At 49.0% G+C, this 23,014-nt stretch overlaps 1 protein-coding gene across 20 annotated transcripts in view; it reads left to right on the plus strand.

Annotated features, from left to right (window-relative positions):
• Positions 1–20,896, plus strand: part of bptf (bromodomain PHD finger transcription factor) — a 54,053-nt gene extending 33,157 nt beyond the window's left edge. For 3 of the 20 annotated variants that reach the window (XM_061227573.1, XM_061227580.1, XM_061227674.1), the window contains 20 exons: positions 132–268; positions 745–873; positions 1,089–1,239; positions 1,746–1,866; positions 2,641–2,884; positions 3,016–3,177; positions 6,104–6,258; positions 7,227–7,356; positions 8,576–8,811; positions 9,566–9,598; positions 10,080–10,317; positions 10,953–11,665; positions 12,240–12,322; positions 12,984–13,281; positions 14,207–14,472; positions 14,861–15,034; positions 15,659–15,851; positions 16,137–16,221; positions 17,237–17,423; positions 19,764–20,896. In XM_061227573.1, the coding sequence (XP_061083557.1) occupies positions 132–268; positions 745–873; positions 1,089–1,239; positions 1,746–1,866; positions 2,641–2,884; positions 3,016–3,177; positions 6,104–6,258; positions 7,227–7,356; positions 8,576–8,811; positions 9,566–9,598; positions 10,080–10,317; positions 10,953–11,665; positions 12,240–12,322; positions 12,984–13,281; positions 14,207–14,472; positions 14,861–15,034; positions 15,659–15,851; positions 16,137–16,221; positions 17,237–17,423; positions 19,764–19,800 (3,772 nt within the window). In that variant the 3' untranslated portion in view covers positions 19,801–20,896. Of the gene's footprint in view, positions 1–131; positions 269–744; positions 874–1,088; positions 1,240–1,745; positions 1,867–2,640; positions 2,885–3,015; positions 3,178–6,103; positions 6,259–7,226; positions 7,357–8,575; positions 8,812–9,565; positions 9,599–10,079; positions 10,318–10,952; positions 11,666–12,239; positions 12,323–12,983; positions 13,282–14,206; positions 14,473–14,860; positions 15,035–15,658; positions 15,852–16,136; positions 16,222–17,236; positions 17,424–18,668; positions 19,730–19,763 lie in introns of those variants that run through there. The other 17 variants (XM_061227587.1, XM_061227593.1, XM_061227601.1 and 14 more) reach the window with 17 other exon arrangements.
• The last annotated feature ends 2,118 nt before the right edge of the window (positions 20,897–23,014 follow it).

Consider the following 23,014-nt stretch of genomic DNA (forward strand, 5'->3'; position numbering starts at 1 on the left):
GGGAAATAAAATTGAGGGGATGCTTCACTTTTCATTTGCAGCTTGTGTGCAGTACGCCAGACTGCAGTGAATGAAAAGCCGTCATTGTGGGTCTGCGCTGACGGGTGTGCGTGTTTGGGTCTTGCCCTCAGGTACCGGCTCCAGACGGTGAAGTCCCTGGCGGGGGTGAGCCTGATGCTGAGGCTGCTGTGGTCGTGCCTCAGGTGGGACGACATGGCGGTGAAGCCCTCCTCCACCGGGGGCACCACCCGCACAGGTGAGCGCACAGGTATCCAACTCCCCCCTTCCGTCTTTGCACCCACCCACACCTCCGACACTGCACATCTCCTCACAATGCTGGCAGTGTCATAAGGCGTCCAGTCACCAGTGTTGCAGTCATCAAAGAGTTTAACCACGACTCCCACTGTTATATAACGTACCCAACCATCAGTGTGTCGTCACAAAACAGTTAAACCATACTCCCACTGTTATATAACGTACCCAACCATCAGTGTGTCGTCACAAAACAGTTAAATAGTAAAAAATAGTAAATAGTAAAATCCAGTCCAGCAAATATTATATCGCTGTCAAATGGATGACCTGAAAATTATAAACCACCACAATTTTTACTTTACACGAAAGGATTATAATGTGTAACACACTGGAATCTTATTGGAAATAGTCGAATAGTTGTTTTGAAGTTATTGAATATGGTTTGTCATCCCAGCCCAAACCTGCAGCCTGTCCTTGCCTTTTCCCTCCTAGAAACTTCAGAGACTGAAATCACCACAACGGAGATCATCAAACGCAGAGATGTTGGACCTTACGGGATCCGATCGGAGTACTGTATCAGGAAGATCATCTGTCCCATCGGCGTTCCCGAGACCCCCAAAGGTAGGGCATTTTTTCCCACCGTGGTAACTTTCAAATATTCGGTTTGCCATTTCCAAACACTCCAACTGATTGAAAATGCAGCATTAATCCTGTAACTATGTGGTTGACCCTGCACCTTCTCAGAACTTTGAGTTGTTGGGTTTTCAATAAAGTTGTAAGATGCCTGCTGTTGGAATTTAAAATGTTGCCCACGCCTCGCCCCCCTTCCCCCAAAGAAACGCCGACGCCCCAGAGAAAGGGCCTGCGCTCGAGCGCCCTGAGGCCCAAGAAACCAGAGGCCCCCAAGCAGACGGGACCGGTGGTGATCGAGACGTGGGTGGCTGAGGAGGAGCTGGACCTGTGGGAGATCAGAGCCTTTTCAGAAAGGCAAGAGCGCCATGCCAATCACTGCCGGACGGCACAGTGCCATCAGATCAACCTCAGTGTCTCTCTGATTAATTACCTGAGGAACTGGTGTCAGGTCACACACGTTTTACTTGGGCGTTGACGCGTCTTCTCTTTGAATCATTTTTTGTTTGTCGGTCGACAGCAGGGCTGCCCAACCCTGTTCCTGGAGAGCTTCCTTCCTGTTGGTTTTCATTTCAACCCTGATTTGGCACACCTCGTTATTACTAATTGCTGCTCAATGAGATCTCTGGCTGTTGAATGGGGTGCGCTTGGAATAAAAAGGTTACACGGCTGGTGAATCTCCAGGAACGGGGTCGGGCGGCCCTGGTCTATTGTATTGCAAGTATATTGTGGTTATTGAGTTCGACCGAGTACCTCGTTGTCTTTGTCATAATCGAGTCCCCCTTTTGCTCCCGCCGTGGTTCACGGTGCCGTGAAGCTCTCCCCGGTCCTGCGTTGACGCCCCGTTTCTCTTGCCGTTTCAGAGTTGAAAAGGAGAAGGCGCAGGCTGCAGAGCAGGCAAAGGTTAGTGAGCAGAAGAAAGCAGTGGAGTGCAAGGCCCAAATCGAGGCTCAGCTAAAGCAGCAGAGATTGGCTGCCCAGCAGGTGGGAAGATGAGTCTCGGGTTCCACCTCGCAGAGTTGCCTCCTGATCTGTCGCTAAATTAAATTTGGGGTTGCACAAGTACACAGGGGGTGGTGGTTTGTCTTTTTAAAGGCGTTTTTGAGGGAAATCCCGGCTTTTATTTTGCCACCCGCTCTTGAATAATTCTAAACGTACGCAGTTGAAATTTTGGCAGGTTTGGTTCATTTTCTACCTGGTATATACACTCACCCAGCACTTTATTAGGAACATTTTTACTTTATTACACCTACTTATTCATGCGATTATCTAATCATCCAATCCTGTGGCAGCAGTGCATTGCCTACAATCGTGTATTGTGTGTAGAGTCGTGTAAAAAAATAAAATAAATAGCAGTACAACATCAGTAACCTGATGAACCACTGTTATTAGTAGTAGTGATATTTCTGCATGGCAAATACTTTACTTGTAGATGTAGTAGTGTAATTGAAAAACAACAGACCCAACTGTCATGACATGCACGCTGCTTGTTCTGAGTTATTGACTCATTCATTGATAGGGGCTTGTTCAAAATAATAGCTGTGTGGAGTTTAATTAGATAATTAATTCATTTAACTCCTGTGGATAGGCTATAGCAGTAGAAGTCTAAAAAATAAGTATAATAAATACCTAATAAAGTGCTCGGTGAGTGTATTTTTTGCAGTTGCATACTACTCATCTACTTATTGCTTTGCTTCATGACATATTTGCTGCTCATAGAGAACATGCCCTGAGTGAGAGCCGAAACGTTTTTTACAGAAACGGTTGGAGCAGCAGAAACTGGCCACCAGCACTACCACAGCATCCACACCATCCAGCAGCCCTGCGACTCAGGCTGCCACCCCTCAGAAGGTGATGGTAGGCTCCCTGACCAGCCAGGTCACCCCCGGAACTAAAGTGGTACTGGCCACCAAGATGGGCTCCCCGGCAGTGACATTCCAGCAGAACAAGAACTTCCAACAAACGTTTGCTTCATGGGTCAAACAGGGTCAGGCCAGTCCAGGTGAGTTCCTCTGCGTGCCATTTCGAATCTTCAAATCACAAGTGTGTGGATGTTTTCGTGTTTCAATGCTTGCCATTTTGCGTGCCAGTGGCCTAAAATGGTGGCTTGAGCCTTGCTGTTTGGCTTTGCAGCCTCAACCAGTTCCGTTGCCACGGTGGCCTCCACGACCTCTGGGCAGACTTTCCAGATCACCAGTAGCCCGGTGACAATGGCTGGCAAAGTCATCACTGCCAAGCTGCCACTCCCAGCCAACAGCAAGATTGTCACTGTCAATGTGCCAACCACACAAGGAGGTACATAAAGTGTCCAAAGGATGGGGGAGGGGTGTGTGGGATGGGGTGTCTGCCACCTGGAGCTCACTGTAACTGAAAGCTCCTGCTTCCCGGTCTCATGTGCAAACGAAACGTAATCGAGCCGTCTGAGCTTTTCAACGTTAATATCCACAGCCAGGTCATTTCTCACTAGTCAGGACCAATTAAACCACCACCCAGTTCATGAAAAAACGCTTTTCAGGGGGGATATTTTTTTCCTGATTAATAGTTAGGCCTGAGAAGTATGTTTTCTATTTTATTTTTTTTATTTTTTTCAAAACTATGTTCCTCGTATATTGTAAATACACAAGTCAGGCTTGTGTTTACATGTAAGTAGATACGCTGAAGGCCGATCTTCGGATACGGTGCAGTCTGCACCGGCATCTCGTTTATCCTTCTTGGCGGCCGGCCAGCTGCAGGTTTTTCCAATTTGAGCACAACTTGAGGATAATCAGAACAGCATGAGTTTGCCCTTTGCGTTGGCCTGCTGGTCTGACGCGATTTCCCCCCGCGCGCGGGCCGTCTCTGTCAGCGTAGAGTTCCTTTCAGCGCGGAGCAGCGTTTCGTCTCATCAAGGACAAATCTGATCTAATTAGCCGTGATTAGATGGGGGTATCATCTGGTTAGATACCTGATATCGTCTTGCGTCGAGTATTGATGTCTCCTCTAATGATGGTAATTTGCCGTCGAAGGGGAATCTGGAAGCCGCGTGCGGAAGCCAGAAGCGGTGTAGTCACTGGATACCGGGGCGCACCTTTTCCCAGCTGCCCTTAATGGGAACAGAGAGAAGGGGGCGAGGGGCGAGGGCGAGGTGGATTCCGTAAGCCGTAACACGCACGGGAGAAACGCTCGCCTTCAGCGGAAGGGGGGCTGAGTTACTCCGCAAACAAACACGGCTCCCGTCTCCTCTGACACCCGTGTTTCGCTCAAAAGACGGTATTAACAGACCGTGTATTTTTCCAGCGCGACTCTTTTTAGAGGTTGTTTGTTTTGGAGCGGTTTGAGGAAGTGAGCATGAAAACAAGTTTACCCTGGGGTCTGGCCGCTCGGACAGGTACCCCGCTATGCGCGCGCGGCTCCTTACGAGCTCCGCAAACAGCCCTGGAAGAAGTGTCCGTTTGAAGCCCTGCCAGCCCCGGCTAATCCCCCCCGACTGGGTACTCACCTTTGATGTATTACGTATCTTTACCTGATCAGTTGTGGTTAACTCAGACCACAGGGGGGGGGCGGAGGCGGAAGATAACTTTAAACGTTTCATGTTTTAATTTCTTGGATCTGAAACGCTTGTTTTGTCTGAAGGGGAATTAATGAAATGCATCCGTACACAAGTTTAGAGGATTCTTACGTGATGGAAACACTGCCCTGGTGATGATTATGGTGACTCTTTAAGAGTGGCTCTTGGAAGGTCTTACCAGCTCTGCTAATATTTACAGTGGCTGTGATTTAAAGGTCTCTGAGACATGAAAGTTTTGAAGCCCACAAATAATGTATTGAGAAGTAAGATTAATAAATGAAGCCTATTAATCAACGATGCCTACACAATCAATATTATTTAATAATAATATTAGTAATTTGTTATTTAACTGATGCCTTTATTCAAAGCAACTTTCAGTTGATGAGACTAAGAAAGGGACAATCCTTTCTGGAGCAATGTGGGGTCAAAGCACTCGTGGCTTGAACCACCAACCTTCAAGCATTAAATTCCATATACAGCCATAGTATGCTGTGTAAACTAATGTGTCATTGATGCCAAATCATTCATGTACACAGATTTTACTGTACCTGTAGAGAGGAAAAGGGGTTATTTACATTTTTTTATGCTGAGTAATGGATTCTGAATTTCACACTTTTCTGCAGTTAAGTAAATCCTCTCAATTAATTATCCAGCAGTGTTTTGAGTTACTGATTTTCATTATGGTTGTTAATTTGTACTGGTGTGATTGAATAATTATTGTTGATTTGTCCAGGTTGAGTTGAGTAATATGATTGTTGATTTGTACAATTGTAGAGTGTAGTTGAAAAATATGATTGTTGATCTGTGCAGGTGTAGTTGAATAATACGGTTGTTGTTTTTTGCAGGTGTTATTGAATAATGATTGTTGATTTGTGCAGGTGTAGTCGAATACTATGATTGCTGTTTTTTGCTGCTGTGATTGAATAATGATTTTTGGACTTTGCAGGTGTAGTTGAATAGTGATTGGTGATTTGTGCAGGTGTAGTTGAATTGTGATTGTTGATTTCTGCAGATGTCGTTGAAGAATGATTGTTGATTTCTGCTGGTGTAGTTGAATAATATGATTTTAGTTTTTTGCAGGTGTAGTTGAGTAATGATTGTTGGATTTTGCAGGTGTAGTTGAATAATGATTGTTGGGTTTTCCAGGTGTAGTCGAATAATGATTGTTGGATTTTGCAGGTGTGATTGAATAATGATTGTTGGGTTTTCCAGGTGTAGTTGAGTAATGATTGTTGGGTTTTCCAGGTGTAGTTGAATAATGATTGTTGGATTTTCCAGGTGTAGTTGAATAATGATTGTTGGATTTTGCAGGTGTAGTTGAATAATGATTGTTGGGTTTTCCTGGTGTAGTCGAATAATGATTGTTGGATTTTACAGGTGTGATTGAATAATGATTGTTGGGTTTTCCAGGTGTAGTTGAATAATGATTGTTGGATTTTGCAGGTGTAGTTGAATAATGATTGTTGGATTTTCCAGGTGTAGTTGAATAATGATTGTTGGATTTTGCAGGTGTAGTTGAATAATGATTGTTGGGTTTTCCTGGTGTAGTCGAATAATGATTGTTGGATTTTACAGGTGTGATTGAATAATGATTGTTGGGTTTTCCAGGTGTAGTTGAATAATGATTGTTGGATTTTGCAGGTGTAGTTGAATAATGATTGTTGGGTTTTGCAGGTGTGATGCAGGTCCAGCAGAAAGTTCTGGGTATCATTCCATCCAGCACCGCAGGCAACCAGCAAACCTTCACTTCATTCCAGCCTCGGACCACCACCATCAACATCCGGCCCAACACGCCGTCTTCTGTCACCGGGTCCCCCCCTCCTCAGCAGGTAAACCTCCCCCAGGCTGCTGTGGGATGGGCGACTGCGGAAAGTAGTGCCTCCTTAAAGATACAGGTCAGGGGTTTCTGTTTTATCAACACCCAATAGTAGGTTTGTGTTGTATCGAGACCCAATAGATGGGTGGTGACATTTTTTTCCGGAAGTATTTCACATTGCCTCTGATGTTTTACTCGCACATTGAGCTGTGAAACAGAAAGAAGAAAATAAATGCAGAGCGCCACATGGTGGTGATGACCGTTACTGCATTATACGATGTTCATTGCAGTGACACGTGCTGGAAAGAGGAACAGTCCACACACTGTATGTGTCCCCAAACGCCGTGTCTTTAATAACATCGGAAAGTAGCGTTTGAGCATAATGCCTCTTCGTAAGACGATGGAGTTAGTCAGATTAAATTCATGAAACATGCTCCTTTACCCCTCTGGAAGCTTCTGGCACCTTCCACTAGACTGCAAAATCCAATATGACTGCCATCGGCCATTTTGTAAGTCGGAAGTCCTGTATCGTTTGAACCCGACATGAATAGAGGCATGAATTGTGTGACTTTTCCCACTAATATTAGGTCAACAAATACAATGGTGTTGGTTTAGCGTTTCAGGTCACCTGAACCTTGAAATGTAAGATGCTGGCCATCGCTGATAGTGGAAAATCAGATCTGTGCTTCTCGAACCATGTTGACTAGAAATACGACTTGGCTGTTATTCCCCATTAGTTTCCAGATCAACAAATGCAATGTTGAGGTTGTTTTTGCATTTCGAGGTCGTCTTTACCTTGACATGTGCAAGATGTCATATCCAGGAAATCAGATTTACAGACAGGTGTTTTTTTTTTGTTTAGTTTTTTTGTTTTTTTTTGAAAATCAAAAATCAGTTCCGTACTGAGTAGGATATGTGCGTTTGTGTGTTTGATGGAGCGTGTTGTTGAGAGGGTCTGAAAGGTTTCTCCCGCTCCCTCAGGTGATCACCGCTGGCGCTCAGATCCGCTCAGGGATGACCGTTATCCGCACCCCCCTGCAGCAAGCCGGCGCCCTGGGGAAGACCATCCTGCGGACCCCCCTGATGGTGCAGCCAGGTATTCTCCCTGCCAGTAGGTCTCCTCTGTCCTCTCCCCTGGGCCTGGCGTGGGGCTGCATGACCCCATGCCCCCCAGACCATGTCCCCCTGGTCCCCAGAGCATGTCCCCTGGACCTGGTGTGGGACTGCATGTCCCCCTGGCCCCCAGAGCATGTCCCCTGGACCTATATGTCTCCCTGGCCCCCAGACCATGTCCTCTGGACCTGGTGTGGGACTGCATGTCTCCCTGGCCCCCAGACCATGTTCTCTGGACCTGGTGTGGGACTGCATGTCTCCCTGGCCCCCAGACCATGTCCTCTGGACCTGGTGTGGGGCTGCATGTCTCCCTCCCAGTAGGTCTCCTCTCATTTTGTTTAGCCAGAATGACCGACCGTTTGAGGCCCTCAAAAAGTCCACCCGTATTGGACCGCCCACCCCATCTAAAGACGCAGAATAAAATAAGCATGGTTCTCTTGTTATCAGAGCTTACAAACAAGGTTATCCACAATTTAAATGCTCTCGCTCCCCAGTTCTTTTGTTTTAAGAATCACGTACCCTACATATCGGACGTACCAAAAATGGTCTTAGCCTTTGTTTTTATTGTGCTCACTCGTATTCAGAGTGGTGGTCAGCTGTGTGAACACATGCGCCTATCTCTGTTACCAGATGGCCTGGAAATAATTTTTTTATTGTATATAACATATTTGGAAATCAAAGCAGAACAAAAATTAAAAAAAAAAATTTTTCTATGGGAGTCTCTTGAGAGGTCTTGTTAGTTGACACTATCACACCATCTCTGGGTAGACTCTCCACTCATGTGCTACAGCATTCATCAAAGCCCCACACCCCTATTCCATGCATGCGCTATCAAAGAAAAACTTTTGCCTTTGTTGTATTTTATGTGCAATTATTGCTTGACTCGATTATTTCTTTCTCTTACAAATCTTATGTAATGTTTCTGTCTCAAGGTAGCGTTTCCACCACAGCTGGTTCTGCGGTCTGTTCCGTGAGACTTGAGAGTTTAATACGAGACAGATTGAATGAAAATGGGGAATAATAACTCAGCAGGCTGCCATTGTGAAATAGGAACTAGAACATGCCGTGGTTTTGAATAATCGGTCCCAGAGACTGTTGAGGGTTGTGCTGTGGCGCATTACTGAGCATACGTGTCTGTGTCTGTGTCTGTGTCTGTGTCTGTGTCTGTGTCTGTGTCTGTGTCTGTGTCTGTGTCTGTGTCTGTGTTAACCCCCCAGGTCAGACGCAGCAGGTGGTGACGCAGATCATCCGGGGGCAGCCGGTGTCCACCGCCATCTCCAGCGGCAGCACGGTGCAGACCAGCGCAGGGCAGAGGGTCCTGAGCACCGCCGCCCCCTCCCCCCACCCCGCCGCCGCCGCCCCGGGCCCCCAGACCCCCCAGGGGCCCCGGCCGCAGCAGGGCCAGGTCAAACTCACCCTGGCCCAGCTCACCCAGCTCACCCAGGGAGCGCAGGTGAGCCCCGGTCCTGCCACCCGCCCTGCCCTGTCCTCCACGCTTCGCTTCTGTCTGTCCGCCTGCCAACACCTTCCACATCGCCCCGCATGCGCATCAGTGTGTCCTGCGTGGCGGCTTTAGTGTGTGTGTGTGTGTGTGTGTGTGTGTGTGTGTGTGTGTGTGTGTGTGTGTGTGTGTGTGTGTGCGCATCAGTGTGTCCTGCGTGGTGGCTTTAGTGTGTGTGTGTGTGTGTGTGTGTGTGTGTGTGCGCATCAGTGTGTCCTGCGTGGTGGCTTTAGTGTGTGTGTGTGTGTGTGTGTGCATCAGTGTGTCCTGCGTGGTGGCTTTAGTGTGTGTGTGTGTGTGTGTGTGTGTGTGTGTGTGTGTGTGTGTGTGTGTGTGTGTGTGTGTGTGAGAGTGAGAGTGAGAGTGTCCTGCGTGGTGGCTTTATTGTGTGTGTGTGTGTGTGTGTGAGAGAGTGTCCTGCGTGGTGGCTGTATTGTGTGTGTGTGTGTGTGTGTGTGTGTGTGTGCATGGGTGTATCAAATGAGATGCTTCTGTTCACTATACCTTGATTACTGAAATACTGTTTTGGGCTGAAGGGTATGTATTTCGCAATACTTTATTTGTTTTTCTTATGTTTGCTCTGTTTTCGTTTGTAATTTTGCTTGTTTTTGCCTTGATTTTGTGTTTGTGCGTGTGATTTCCTGAATTGCCTTCATTTGGATCCCCACCTGAATTGTTTTCTTTCATACTTTATCCTTTGTCTCAGAAGCAGCATGGCGCAGCTATGGAAAGACCGCAGGTCAGCATCCATACCCACACTGGGCTCCGGTGGGCTGGCTGGCCGGCCTATCTCTGCCCCCGATTTACTCATTTCTCTCTGGCTGTGCTCTGCCCCCTAACTGACCCACTGTGTGTCTGTGTGTGTCTGCATTTGTGTGTGTGTGTGTGTGTGTGCGTGTGTGTGTCTGTATGTGTGTCTGTGTGTGTCTGTGTGTGTCTGTGTCTGTCTGTCTGTGTCTGTCTGTCTGTGTCTGTGTGTGTCTGTGTGTGTCTGTGTGTGTCTGTGTCTGTCTGTGTGTCTGTCTGTGTGTCTGTCTGTGTGTCTGTCTGTGTGTCTGTCTGTCTGTGTCTGTCTGTGTCTGTCTGTGTCTGTCTGTGTCTGTCTGTGTCTGTCTGTGTCTGTCTGTGTGTGTGTGTGTCTGCATTTGTGTGTGTGTCTGTGTCTGTATCTGGGTGTGCGTGTGTGTGTATGTGTCTGTGCGTATGCGCGTGTCCCGCAGGGAGGGAACCAGGGCCTGACGGTGGTGATCCAGGGCCAGGGTCAGACCACGGGCCAGCTGCAGGTGATCCCCCAGGGCGTGACGGTGATCCCGGGCCCCGGCCAGCAGCTGATGCAGGCGGCCATGCCCAACGGGCAGCTCCAGCGCTTCCTCTTCACCCCCATGCCTCCAGCCGTGTCCGCCGCCAGCGCCCAGGTCACCGCGGTCACCGCCACCAGCACCACACCTTCCGCACCAGGTACCTCTCCTTCTGCTTTTTCACCGCCTACGACTGCCGCGCCTCACGCCTCTCCCATCGCAGCAGTGAATTCTGCAGCCCGCGGCGACCTCGTTTCGCGATTACGACGGCGAATGTTGCGAAACTAGTTTCTTGAAATAAAGGTTCAGGTCTCGATTTTCGGCGTGTTCATTACCGTGCTGTATTGTCGCAGTTTTGTTATGTAGGCTGAGTGCAGAATGCGTTGAGATGTATTACAGGTGTGCTGAGAGAATGTGCGACGCAAGACAAAAACACAAAATGGAGAAAAACTAGCTCAGGAAATGTCAAGTGCGATATTAGAAAAATATTTATTACAATAATAATCAGTCTGTACTAATTCAGCGTGTTCTCCCTTCCCGTTCTGCTCTTTGGCACTTGCACAGTCTCTCCTTTTACTCATCAATTCCACGGAGAACACAGATTCAGAACTGTTTGTTCCATTCCACACAGTCGTCTTTCTTTATCGCCGTCCTGTCGAGTACAGCCAGTTCAGATTCTCCGTTTCAGTGAAAGTATGTCGGAGTTAGCCGTATAAATCTCCTGTTGAATACTGGTGTCCGATTGGCTGGCCAGGGGGCTCCCGAGTGTTGATTGGCTGTGGATGCGTGTCCCAGCAGGGCCCGTTGAGCAGAGGGTTCTGCAGCCGCAGCTGCCCCCGCCGGCCCAGCCTCAGGTCCAGACTCCGGCCACGCCCCAGCTCTCCCAGGTGCCCCAGGCCTCGCTGGTGCCCCAGGTGTCGCAGGCGCAGACGGCCGTCCTCCCCGCCCAGCAGGCGGCCGCCCCGGTGCAGGCGGCGGCCCTGGCCCCCGCCACCCCGCCCGCGGCCCCCCAGGCCCACCTGCCCCCCCAGACCCAGGCGCAGATGCCCATCCAGTCGCCCACGCCGCTGCAGGTGAAGACGCTGGGCGCCGTGCAGACGGTGGGCCCGGCGGCGGTGAAGCCGGCCCCCGGCGCGGGCCCCGGGCCCCGGCTCCAGCTGCACGCCCACCCGCCGCAGCTCATCACCGTGCCCCAGCTGCAGCAGCAGGTGCAGGTGCTGTCGCAGATCCAGTCGCACGTGGCGGCGCACATCCAGCAGGCCCAGCAGCAGGGCGGCGCCGTGCCCCAGCAGATCAAGCTGCAGCTGCCCATCCACATCCAGCAGGGCGGCCAGGTGCAGGCGCACCAGATCCAGAACGTGGTCACCATCCAGACGGCCAGCGTGCAGGAGCAGCTGCAGCGCATCCAGCAGATCCGCGAGCAGCAGCAGAAGAAGAGGCAGCAGCTGGAGGCCAAGCGGGAGCAGTCGCTGCAGACCGCCAACCAGAGCGACATCATCCAGAAACAGGTGCGGGGGCAGCCGTGCGGAACGACCAGGGCGGGCGGCTCCTGAACTGTCTGGGCTAGGAATGCAGAGTTCACCATATGGGAAATTCCATGGTAACATACGTATAACTGCCAGATATTTGTGTGATATGTAGCTGTACAGAACATAGAACCTAAGGCAGACTTTGATAACTACCGGGAGCTAATAACCCTGTCGGTCTATTAAGTAGCTCTATTGGACTTCACCGTGAAGATATACTGCATTTGTAACGTCGGTTACCTTGGAATTGCCCCCTAGGGTTAGTCTCGAGCAGGGGCGTCCAATTGTATATGAAAAGGCCGATGTCGGTGTAGATTCAACCGTTTGACTGAGTATGGTCTTCAGTCAAGACCTTGAGGTTTCATGGGCTAAAACCAAAACCTGCACCCAAATCAGTCCTTTTCACATATGACTGGATTCACCTGGTCTAGGGAATCATCTTATCTTGTGGTAGTTTTGCTCACAGGTGTTTGCTGTTCCGGAAGTTTCTTGAACGTGAGCGCTGTTGGCGACGGCGGTCTCATGCCTGACTTAGGTGGCGTCTCCTCTCCCGCAGGTGGTGATGAAGCAGAACGCCGTGATCGAGCACCTGAAGCAGAAGAAGACCCTCTCTCCCGCCGAGCGCGAGGAGAACCAGAGGTACGGCCGTTGCCGGGGACGACCGGAGCCGCTATCCCCGCCGTGGGGGTTTTGTGTTTGTGAATCCTCAGGGCCGTGTTTACCCACGTGTCCCTGCTCCTGGGAAGGGTCAGGCCGGGGCCCCGGAGGTGCTTTGTTGAGGCGGACCTGCTCCGCCGAGGGGCCCCGTGTCCCTCGGTTACGCTGCGGCCGCGGCCGTTGCCGTGTTGAGTCTGGGAACCAGGCCTGACCCCGACCCCCACAGCTGGTGAAGCTCTGTGTGTATGCGACTCCCAGCCATTTCCCACGTGCAGGGGGGCTCCGCAACCCTGCAACCACAGCATCCCCCCACGACCTACGCGAGAAATACTACTGTACACAAGAGCCAAAGGGCATGTCTCTCCCCTGCTGGCCGTTGCAGCTTTCCAGAATTAATAATACATAAGAACTATAGATGAGAATTAAAATTGTGTCGGGAAGGGTGGTGTAATCGATTTTTTTAAATGCAGTTTGACATGTTTATGTTGAATCTCCCTTTTTGTAGTGTCAGTATGCAGTGTTTTATTGCCGTTATTTGCTTTGTGATCCGCCCTGGTGGAGAATGCGGTTTTTCGTACCCGCGTTCGGAGCTTCATCCGCGGCCGCTGTGTTCTCGCCCCCCCCCCCCCCCCTCCCTCCGCAGAATGATCGTCTGCAACCAGGTGATGAAGTTCATCCTGGACAAGATCGACAAGGGCGAGAAGCAGGCGGCCAAGAAGCGCAAGCGGGAGGAGTCGGTGGAGCAGAAGCGCAGCAAGCAGAACGCCACCAAGCTCTCCGCCCTGCTCTTCAAGCACAAGGAGCAGCTGAAGGCCGAGATCCTGAAGAAGCGCGCCCTGCTGGACAAAGAGCTGCAGCTGGAGGTGCAGGTGAGCCCCCCCCCTGACTCCCGACGCCCGGCTCCGAGACCCCCACCTCCCGTCTGTGGCGCAGTGGTTAAGGTACGTGACTGGGGGACCCGCGAGGTCGGTGGTTCGAACCCCGGTGTGGCCACAATAAGGTCCGCTCAGCCGTTGGGGCCCTTGAGCAAGGCCCATAACCCTGCATTGCTCCAAGGGAGGATTGTCTCCTGCTTTGTCTAATTAACTCTTAAGTCGCTTCGGATAAAAGCGTCAGCCAAATTACATGTACTGTTATATGACATACTGACGAGAACAGGCTGTTCAGCCCAACCATGCTCGCCTTTTTACCACGAAAATGTATCACTATCCGTGGAAAAAAATACTAACCTCCTTAATGTCTGCGCAATTTATCTGAGGCTAATCAGCCCTCTCACTCAACCTGAATAATCCCCTGTAGTTCACTCTGTTAGCATGGAAGTTCTTCACCGTCATGCCACGCCTGTACCCACGCTCCAGACATACAGCCTGTTATTCACTGTACTGTGGCGCTGACACACCCGTATCCACAGCTATGCCTCACTGCAGTCCTCCTGCTTTGGCATTCCTGACACGCACACCTCCAGGAATGTATTTTTAGAGGACACTCAGTGAAGTGGGACCTCTTAGTTTGATTTTCTGTGGCTCTGACATGGTGATACAGATGTCGGCTAATTTGTGGAGGGGAGCATCTACAGTCTAGAGCACCTCGAATCCAAATCCAGCCCTGGTCTTCTTTTCAGCTATTAACTGAACAATTAGTGCTACTGATTGGGCAGGCTGTCTTCACACCTGACTCCCAGGTTAAGGGAGGGTGGAGAACCAGCAGTGCTTGATTTGATGATTCCTGGTGTGGAGTGTTGTTGGGCTGTGGGCGGTGTAGGGTGGGTTTAGGGTGGGCGTAGGGTGGGGGGATGGTGTTGGGGACGGTACGGGGCGGGGGACGGGCTGGGGGCCCCTCTCTTAACTCCCCCGCTCTGTGCCTCAGGAGGAGCTGAAGAAGGACCTGAGCAAGCTGAGGAAGGAGAAGGAGAAAGAGAAGGAGAAGGCGCAGGCAGCTCAGGCCTCCCAGGCCGCGGCCCTCCCCACCGTCGTCTCCTCGCCCCCCTCCGCCCACAAGCGCAAGCGGGAGGACGACAGGGACCACACCCCCACCAAGCCCAAGAAGAAGAAGATGATCTCCACTACCTCAAAGGACACCAAGAAGGACACCAAGCTCTACTGCGTCTGCAAAACGCCCTACGACGAGTCAAAGTGAGGAGCGCCTGCCTCCGCCCCCGTGTTTCAGGAAGCTGTTTGCGCCGAGCTACGGCCTATTAAAATACCATATCTTATGATACTTTTCATATTAGACTGTATTTAGCTGTGTTTGTTTTCCCAATGAAATGAAATGACAAAAGTAGTACGCTGAAATATCCAGTAATTGCAGAAGAATAAGCATCAATCAAAATTCACTCATAGGTTTCACCATTTATATTCGGAAGAAACATAGTCTGCATGCTAGCCAATGAAAAATGGATAACAATTGTGTGAATTCATGCCTGTATATAGCAAAAAAAAAACGACACTTCCCAGTTCGCACAAATGAGGCTTGGTGACATTCGGGTTGAGGGTGTCCTGACGGTGATTTCCGCCCTCGCAGATTCTACATCGGCTGCGACCTTTGCACCAACTGGTACCACGGCGAGTGCGTGGGCATCACCGAGAAGGAAGCCAAGAAGATGGACGACTACATCTGCAACGAGTGCAAACGGGCGCAGGAGGGCAGCACCGAGGAGCTGTACTGCATCTGCCGGACGCCCTACGACGAGTCGCAGTAAGAGGGGGGCGACTGGGGGGGGGGGGGGGAGAGAGAGCTAACTGGAGATTAAACATTTTGTTCAGCTTTGCTCAACACGCAGTGTGCGAGTGTTTAACCAAGGGCCCGCACGGCTGATATGAAGAGTGAAGAGTACAGGAAATATGCTCTCGGGACTCTTTCCCCGTGGTGTAATCCAGTGGGGGAAAAACCGTGCTTTGTTTTTCGAGCTCACTTCCTGGTCTTGTTGAGAGACCTTGCTCACGAGTGCCAGCATGCTGTAGGTCTTTCAGCCAGCTGTTTCAATGCAAATCAGTCATTTTTTCCCCACGAGAATGTGTAGTCACTATTTCTGCTTGTTCTTCATCCAATGTCCCCCCCCCCCCCCCCATGTGCCAAGTTATTGCCACATTTGGACAATATTACTTATGTTTTGTGGTGGAATCTGGGACAGTTTGCGTTGCTTATTATCTCCGTATCTCAGTGGATGTCCCGGTCCGGCCCGGACTTCACGACGGTATAAGGGTCCCTGCTTTTCCTAAAACCCTCTTCACTCGCCCGTGGAAAGTCAGCGGGTGACGTCACGGCCTCTTCTCCGTACGTCTGTGTGCTGTAACGGCACCGCTTGCCCCTCTCTCCCAGGTTCTACATCGGCTGCGACCGCTGCCAGAACTGGTACCACGGGCGGTGCGTGGGCATCCTGCAGAGCGAGGCGACCCACATCGACGAGTACGTGTGCCCGCAGTGCCAGTCCACCGAGGACGCCATGACGGTCCTCACGCCGCTCACGGACAAGGACTACGAGGGGTTAAGGAGAATCCTCAGGTCCTTACAGGTGTGTGTGCACGTCGCCGCGGCAACCGGCGGGACAAAGGGCCCGCTGTTCCTCCCGTCCCCCTTTATCTGATCTGTCCACTGTGTGTGTGTGTGTGTGTGTGTGTGTGTGTGTGTGTGTGTGTGTGTGAGAGAGTGTGTTAGGGATTATGTCTTTATCATCGGTTCCATTTGCTCATCCTTTTAAACGGAGGTCTTGCAGGAGTACCATTGAACCAGCTGTTTCTAATACAGTTTTTTCCCCTTCATTTTGCTGATGCTATTGTATTTTGATTAATTCTTTCAGGCTCACAAAATGGCGTGGCCTTTCTTAGAACCCGTGGATCCCAACGATGCCCCAGATTACTACGGCGTAATTAAGGAGCCTATGGGTAAGCGCTAGCTCCGCTTCATGCATTCCCATTACACCCACACGCACGTTACACACACGTATACACACACACAGTCTCAGTCACAGGCACACACACACACACACACACAGTCTCACTCACAGGCACACACACACACACACACACAGTCCCACTCACAGGCACACACATGCTTTTAGAAGAAAACAGAGTGGCCCTTTTTTCAGACGGAAAGGTGTAATCGGCAGCAGTTCAGACTCTCCCGCTGCAAGGTGGGCCATTAGCGGCCCTACCTCCAGCCCAGATCAAACTGCCCACGTGAATGGCAGCTGGCGTCAGCAGGCCTTTTGAACTCCGGTGCAAACACACCGTTAATGACCTGTGGAAAGACTGGACTGTTTGCCCCCGCGCCGGTCTGGAAACAGCAGGCGGCCGGACCGCAGTTAGTGACAAACGGCACCGAAACGCCGAGATGCAATCTAATGGCTGCGCGAGAACGCTTTCTGTGCAAATGTTAGTATTTTTCCACCGGCCCACTCCAGATATCATCAGTCCCAAGGACACGCCTGAGCTTTCTTTATATTGGAGTTCTGCTTAAAGCGATTTCTGTCCGTAAAGTGGCGTATGGATTCCGCTGAAGGATGGTGATGTGCGTTAAGCTCGCCTCTTTCCGGGCTGTGCAAAGGCCGCTTCAAGGAGAAAAAGAAAAACTATTATCGTTTATATCGAGGCGTTTCAAAGGCTCTGTGAAAAGAGCACAGTGGATTACCTTGTAAAAAAACGCTGTTAAATTGCCGCCTTTGGTCTAAGAGGAACATCTCCACTTCAGGAACAGAGACGCCGAAGGCTTCACAGTGAATGATTCGTGTTCCCTTTGAAAGAGTTGATGCGTCGGTGAACCCCGGTGACTGATAAGGCGCAAGAGACCAAATGTAGATTAATGTACGAGTAAACGTGGAGCCGTTCCAGGGATTGATGTTGACCCGATTGTGTTGGCCTGCTCTGTAGCCTGCTGTTTAATCGACCCCTCTCTCCCCAGACCTAGCTACAATGGAGGACAGGGCACAAAAGCGATATTACAAGAAGCTCACCGAGTTCGTGGCGGACATGACCAAAATCTTCGACAACTGCCGCTACTACAACCCCAGCGATTCGCCCTTCTACCAGTGCGCTGAGGTTCTCGAATCATTCTTTGTACAGAAGCTCAAAGCTTTCAAAGCAAGCAGGTAAGAGCAGCGAGCCTCGCTCCTCCCTGCAGGGGGGAGAAGCCTTATTCGTCTCTTCCTCCTCCTCCTCCTCCTCCTCCTCCATTTCTCTCTCTCTCTGCTTATTCCTCCACCTCACTGCTTCATGCTTTTTGTTCTCCGCCATTTTTGCTTGTGTGTGATCTTTGCTCGCTTCGCTGCCCTGCCGGGGTTTCCTGCGCCTGTTTGCAGGGGCTTGGCTGCAGTGGAGCTGCTTGGCCCCTCGTGTGCTGCAGGTTTTCCGGCCTTTAGGCTTCGTGTGCCGGGCCATGTGCAGAGCTTGTCGTTTTGCGCTTGGTCCTGCCCCCTGCCTCCCCTCTCAGACCTGTCTGTGATCTGTGTGCCTCAGCCCCCTCTCAGACCTGTCTGTGATCTGCAGAGCCTCAGGCCTCTCTCGGACCTGTCTGATCTCTCAGGCCTCTCTCGGACCTGTCTGTGATCTCTCGGGTCTCCTTCGGACCTGTCTGATCTCTCAGGCCTCTCTCGGACCTGTCTGTGATCTCTCGGGTCTCCTTCGGACCTGTCTGTGATCTCTCAGGCCTCTCTCAGACCTGTCTGTGATCTCTCAGGCCTCTCTCAGACCTGTCTGTGATCTGCAGAGCCTCAGGCCCCTCTCAGACCTGTCTGTGATCTCTCAGGCCTCTCTCGGACCTGTCTGTGATCTCTCAGGCCTCTCTCAGACCTGTCTGTGATCTCTCGGGCCTCTCTCAGACCTGCCTGTGATCTGCAGAGGGGTGTGGGTGTGGGTGTGGGTGTGGGTGTGGGTGTGGGTGTGTGTGTGTCTGTGTCTGTGTCTGTGTGTGTGTCTGTGTGTGTCTGTGTGTGTCTGTGTGTGTGTCTGTGTGTGTGTCTGTGTGTGTGTCTGTGTGTGTGTGTGTCTGTGTGTGTGTGTCTGTGTGTGTCTGTGTGTGTCTGTGTGTGTGTGTGTGTGTCTGTGTGTGTCTGTGTGTGTCTGTGTGTGTCTGTGTGTGTCTGTGTGTGTCTGTGTCTGTGTGTGCGTGTGCGTGTGCGTGTGCGTGCGTGACAGCACCTGTGCAGCAGTGTGTAACAGCGCTGTCTGTCACGGTCGCAGTCTGGCCTGCAGCTCATTCCTGCCTGTGGCTTCAGCAGTAGCTTGTCTTGTGCTGTGATTGGTCAGTTTGCGCCTCTCATCGCCTCGCCTTGTGTGTTCATTGGCCCCCCGCATGCATTTATTTACGCCATCCATCTCTCTCTCTTTCTTTGCAGATTGTGATGTCATAAGTCCGGCCTAATAGCCGGAGTCTGAACTGGATGCTGGGGTCGATCTCTAAATATTTAATCATGAACGTGCTGTTTCATAAACAGCGGAAATTCTCTACCATTATATAAAGTCACAAAAAGAAAAAAAAAAATGTAATCAAAACCGTACGATATAATTAATTTTGTAATAAAGTTTTATAACCCGAACTACAAAGATGTCTCCAATGACAATCGCAACATTGCAGCCATGTTGATAGTGAAGTTACCTGAAGAATTACAAGGGACATACTTTTTTTTTTATTTAGTAATTTGGTAAAAAAATCAGTTCTCAGGCAGAAGCACACGTAGAGGGCATACCTGGGCAATCGTTAGACCACATGATGTAAAGTTGAGCGCTGGAAAACCACATCTTAATTTAAGTGGTCAGGTTTCTGTGGTGGGTGCCTTCCCAGATACGTTGACCGCAGCAGAAGAAAAAGTGAATTTTAATGTGCAAAGATTAAGTGTGTTGCCTGTTGCTTCCACCCTCTCCTAGTTTTCATCTAGCTGTGTTACTACTGGCTTGCAGCTGGATTGCTTTATCATGCAGTTCACTTCAACAGGCATGTGTAAATCCAGGCCGTCAAACCTAATTGGGCATCTTCTTACTGCTTAGCCTTAATTATAGTGTTGTCCTTATCTGGACATTTTAAATGGTTGCAAGATGAATTGGTTAGAATCTTTGATCCAGTTTATTTGTATATGTTGTATGCTTTTAAATCCTTTTGTGAAGGATTATTTTATGGTTTAAAAAGAATGCCTCCGTAGGAATTTCATCAATAGGAAAGACGACAAACGTATCCAATGCCTTTTGCATGGATTCTTAAGTTCATCCACACAGAAAGCCGCTCTCTTTTCGAGAGCCGTATAGCTATTTGTGTTTATGGGAAGCTAGTGTTACACCAACATGGCTGCTGTTTCTTTTTCTCAAATGTCCGACCCCCCCTGGCATCCTGTACTGTTTGTTTTCATATTACCATAACATTTGACTTGTCTGTTGAAACATTTAATAAAAAAAAGTAAACCAAGGGTCCTCATCTGTTCTCTTTCCGTATTCTGTAGGTCTCATAACAACAAACTACAGTCTACAGCTTCTTAGAATACACAGCTCTTTGCTCTAAGTCATAAACAGCAGGAATCTGGTCTCTCTGAACATTAACCCATGGCAGAACCAGGCTACCTCTTCAGCTTGGGTGCCGTCCCTACCCCCCCCTCCCCCCCTCCCTCCCTCCACCCCATGCACCACCACCACCCCCCAACCCCCCAACCCCCGCCCCCCTCCCCGGCGAAAGGAAGTCCGTGTCGTTTAAACCAGCATAATCTCCGAGGGGCCTCCTGCCCCCCCTGCGGGACTGTGGGCTCTGCTCAGCTCCATGTGAAGAAGGCGGAGCCGGCAGGAGAGAGTGCAGAACCTGGCTGTGGATGGTCTCGTCCAAACACAAAATGGCTGTCACGAGGTGGGGGTGTTCTTGGCTCAGTCGTTTAAAGAGGGGGGAGAGATGCTTTTCTTTTCTTTTTTTCCCCTCTTCTTTTTGTTTTTTTTTGTTTTTGTAATAATTTTTTGAGCAGTTAAAGGAAGTTGAGAAAAGCTCTGAAGTTGGTCGCCGCACCCCGGCAAACGGACACGGCCGCAAGTACATTCAGAGGCCTGTATTTATTCTGTAGCTGATTCATCATTTCAAAATTTTGTATCGAAAAACACATTCGTCGAATATTTTTATTTGTTGGGGTGAAATCAGATTTTGCCTGACCGATGTACTTTTTTTTTCCTTTTTTTTTTCTTTTCTCCTCACCCGAGTCCTGTAGTGGAAGGTTTGAATAACAGTCACACCCATTGGTCTCTTCTGTGTTTGAAAGGAGCTGTTGAAATGCAGAGTGATTTGGAAATCAGAAGGGCCTTCCAAGTAGTCAACGTTTCACGGCCCAGAGAGGCACTAAGAGACTGATTTTATATATATATAATCTATATATATTTTACATATATATAATTATATATCTATAAATCGCCCTGCAGTAGTGACCGACTGAAATTGGAAGAGCAATGTGTATTTGAAGCTATCCTGTTTGTAAAACTTTTGTCAGATTGAATTTTGTTTTTCCTTTTTTGTTTTTCTGTTTTTTGTATTACAGCTGAAGAAATATTGATGTATATGAAACATAATAAAAGGAGAAGACTGAGATCTCTCCCACACTGATAGAGGTGTCTGCACCCGTGCTTCATTGAAGACATTCACCCATTTAATACAAAATAAAAAGAAAAGAAAACATGAAACCCTTTCCACGATCCTTTCCCAGAGAAAGAGGGGACAGTTGGGAAGGTTATAACGGAAGAATAAAGGGCATATTAAACCTAAATGTAATGTCATTTCGGACTCGATACGAAAGGGATGCTGAACCGTAGCTTAGCTTCACTTGAGTCAGACCGCAGTCGGGAAGGCTCTTGTCTGAATGCCTGGTGCAAATGTAGTCGCTCTTAAAATAAACGGTTTTGATGGGGAGTGGGTCATCTTTATACAGTGGGGTTTGTATGAAGACTTTTTAAATGAGACTCTTTGCAAATTCAGCCTTGTTTTTTTTGAGCTCTTCCTGATCTGGAATTTTATAAGGCGGGGCAATAGTTTCTTACGGCAGTGTTAAAATTGCCTCGAGCATCTCTGAAGAGGAGCTTTCATTGGGTGGACAAACGCTTTTTTGAGGCCTTGCTGTCCCAAAAGTAACCTGACCCTTTGGGTCTGACTGTGCGTCAGTCCCACGCCGGTGAGCTATGACCTCGCGTAATATTGAGATGGAATATCGAGTTAGCTGCAAATGCAAATCTAAATTGATGTTGTCGACGACTTGCGAGCAGATTGTACATTTCTATTTTTTATTTTGCTCTTAAACCTACCTGAACATTACTAGTCCTCCAAGTTTTAGCACTCGACTGTTTTCACTTCACTCAGTGAAATTTGCATTTAGGTGAAATTGCCCTTTATATTTAAACTGCTGCATATTGTGTGCATATTGATTTGGGGGGTGGGGGTGTGGGGGGGGGGGGGATGTATGGACTCTAATGAGTTATGTAAAGGAAACAAAATAATTCTGCACATCACTTCATCACAATACCTGTATTATTTATTCATATCTATGGAACTATTCATTTTGATTAATGTTGAGAAAATTATTAGTGGAAAAGATTTTCCTCTGAGTAGGAAATAGATGCTATCTATGTTTTTAACAGATTGTGGCAACTTTAAAGATATCCTTTTTTTGTACTGGATAGGACATTTCATCCTAGTTAATAAAGTAATGTTTTTGACATCAAATTTGCAGTGCAGTCTTTAGTCCCCACTTGTTTTTTTATTTTTTTTTTATTCTGAATTCCACAGTTGTTGGTTTTTTTTTTTTTTTAGTTTTGTTAGCTGAATTTGTCTCTCGGTCACTGCGCACTGCTGCGGTCCTGGTGTGGTTTGTGGGATCAGTAACCGCGGTTCTGACCGTTGGGAAGCCTATGCGCTGTCACGCATTCGTCTCTCTTCGGTGGGAGAGCGCTGTTGTTTGGCAGACAATGCGCACAGCATAACGATCTGTGACCCCCGTGAGAATAGGTCTTTATGAACCCGTTTATTTGTGCTGAACACCCACAGCTGTTTCCAGTTCATTTCCTTTTCCCCAAGACCTCTTGATGATGCTATATGTGTACACTCAGTGAGCACTTTATTAGGCAGACCTGTGCAGCTTGTTAATGCAAATATTTAATCAGCCAATTAAGTGGCAGCAACTAAATGCATAAAAGCATGCAGACGTGGTCAAGAGGTTCAGCTGTTTTTCAGACCAAATGGGGAAGAAATGTGACTTTGACCATGGAATGATCATTGGTGCCAGGGTAGTTGGAGTATCGCCGTTGACCTCCTAGGATTTTCACACACAACATTCTCTAGGGTTTGCCGAGAATGGTGCAAAAATAAAAAAAAACGTCCAGTGAGAGGCAGTTCTGTGGGCAGAAACGCCTTGTTAATGTCAGTGAGGAAGGGCCAGACTTGTCGAAGGTGACAGTAACGCAAATAACCACACATTACAACAGTTGTAGCGGTCTAATAAATACCTAATAAAGTTCACTGAGTGTATAAACCTGATATATGTTTATAAATCCATAGATATCAGTTCTACCTCTGCACTACCTGTTTGTTGATAGAAATGCTCCTTGCACCACTCCATATATCCCACCTCTAATTCTAGAATTCTAAATATGGTCAAATCCCCTTTAGATGAGGTCAGATATGAACTGCTATCTTGGAGTTACCCAGTTACCTGGTAAAATGATTTTTTTTTTC

This window comes from Conger conger, chromosome 2 (assembly GCF_963514075.1).
Source record: "Conger conger chromosome 2, fConCon1.1, whole genome shotgun sequence".
NCBI lineage: Eukaryota > Metazoa > Chordata > Actinopteri > Anguilliformes > Congridae > Conger > Conger conger.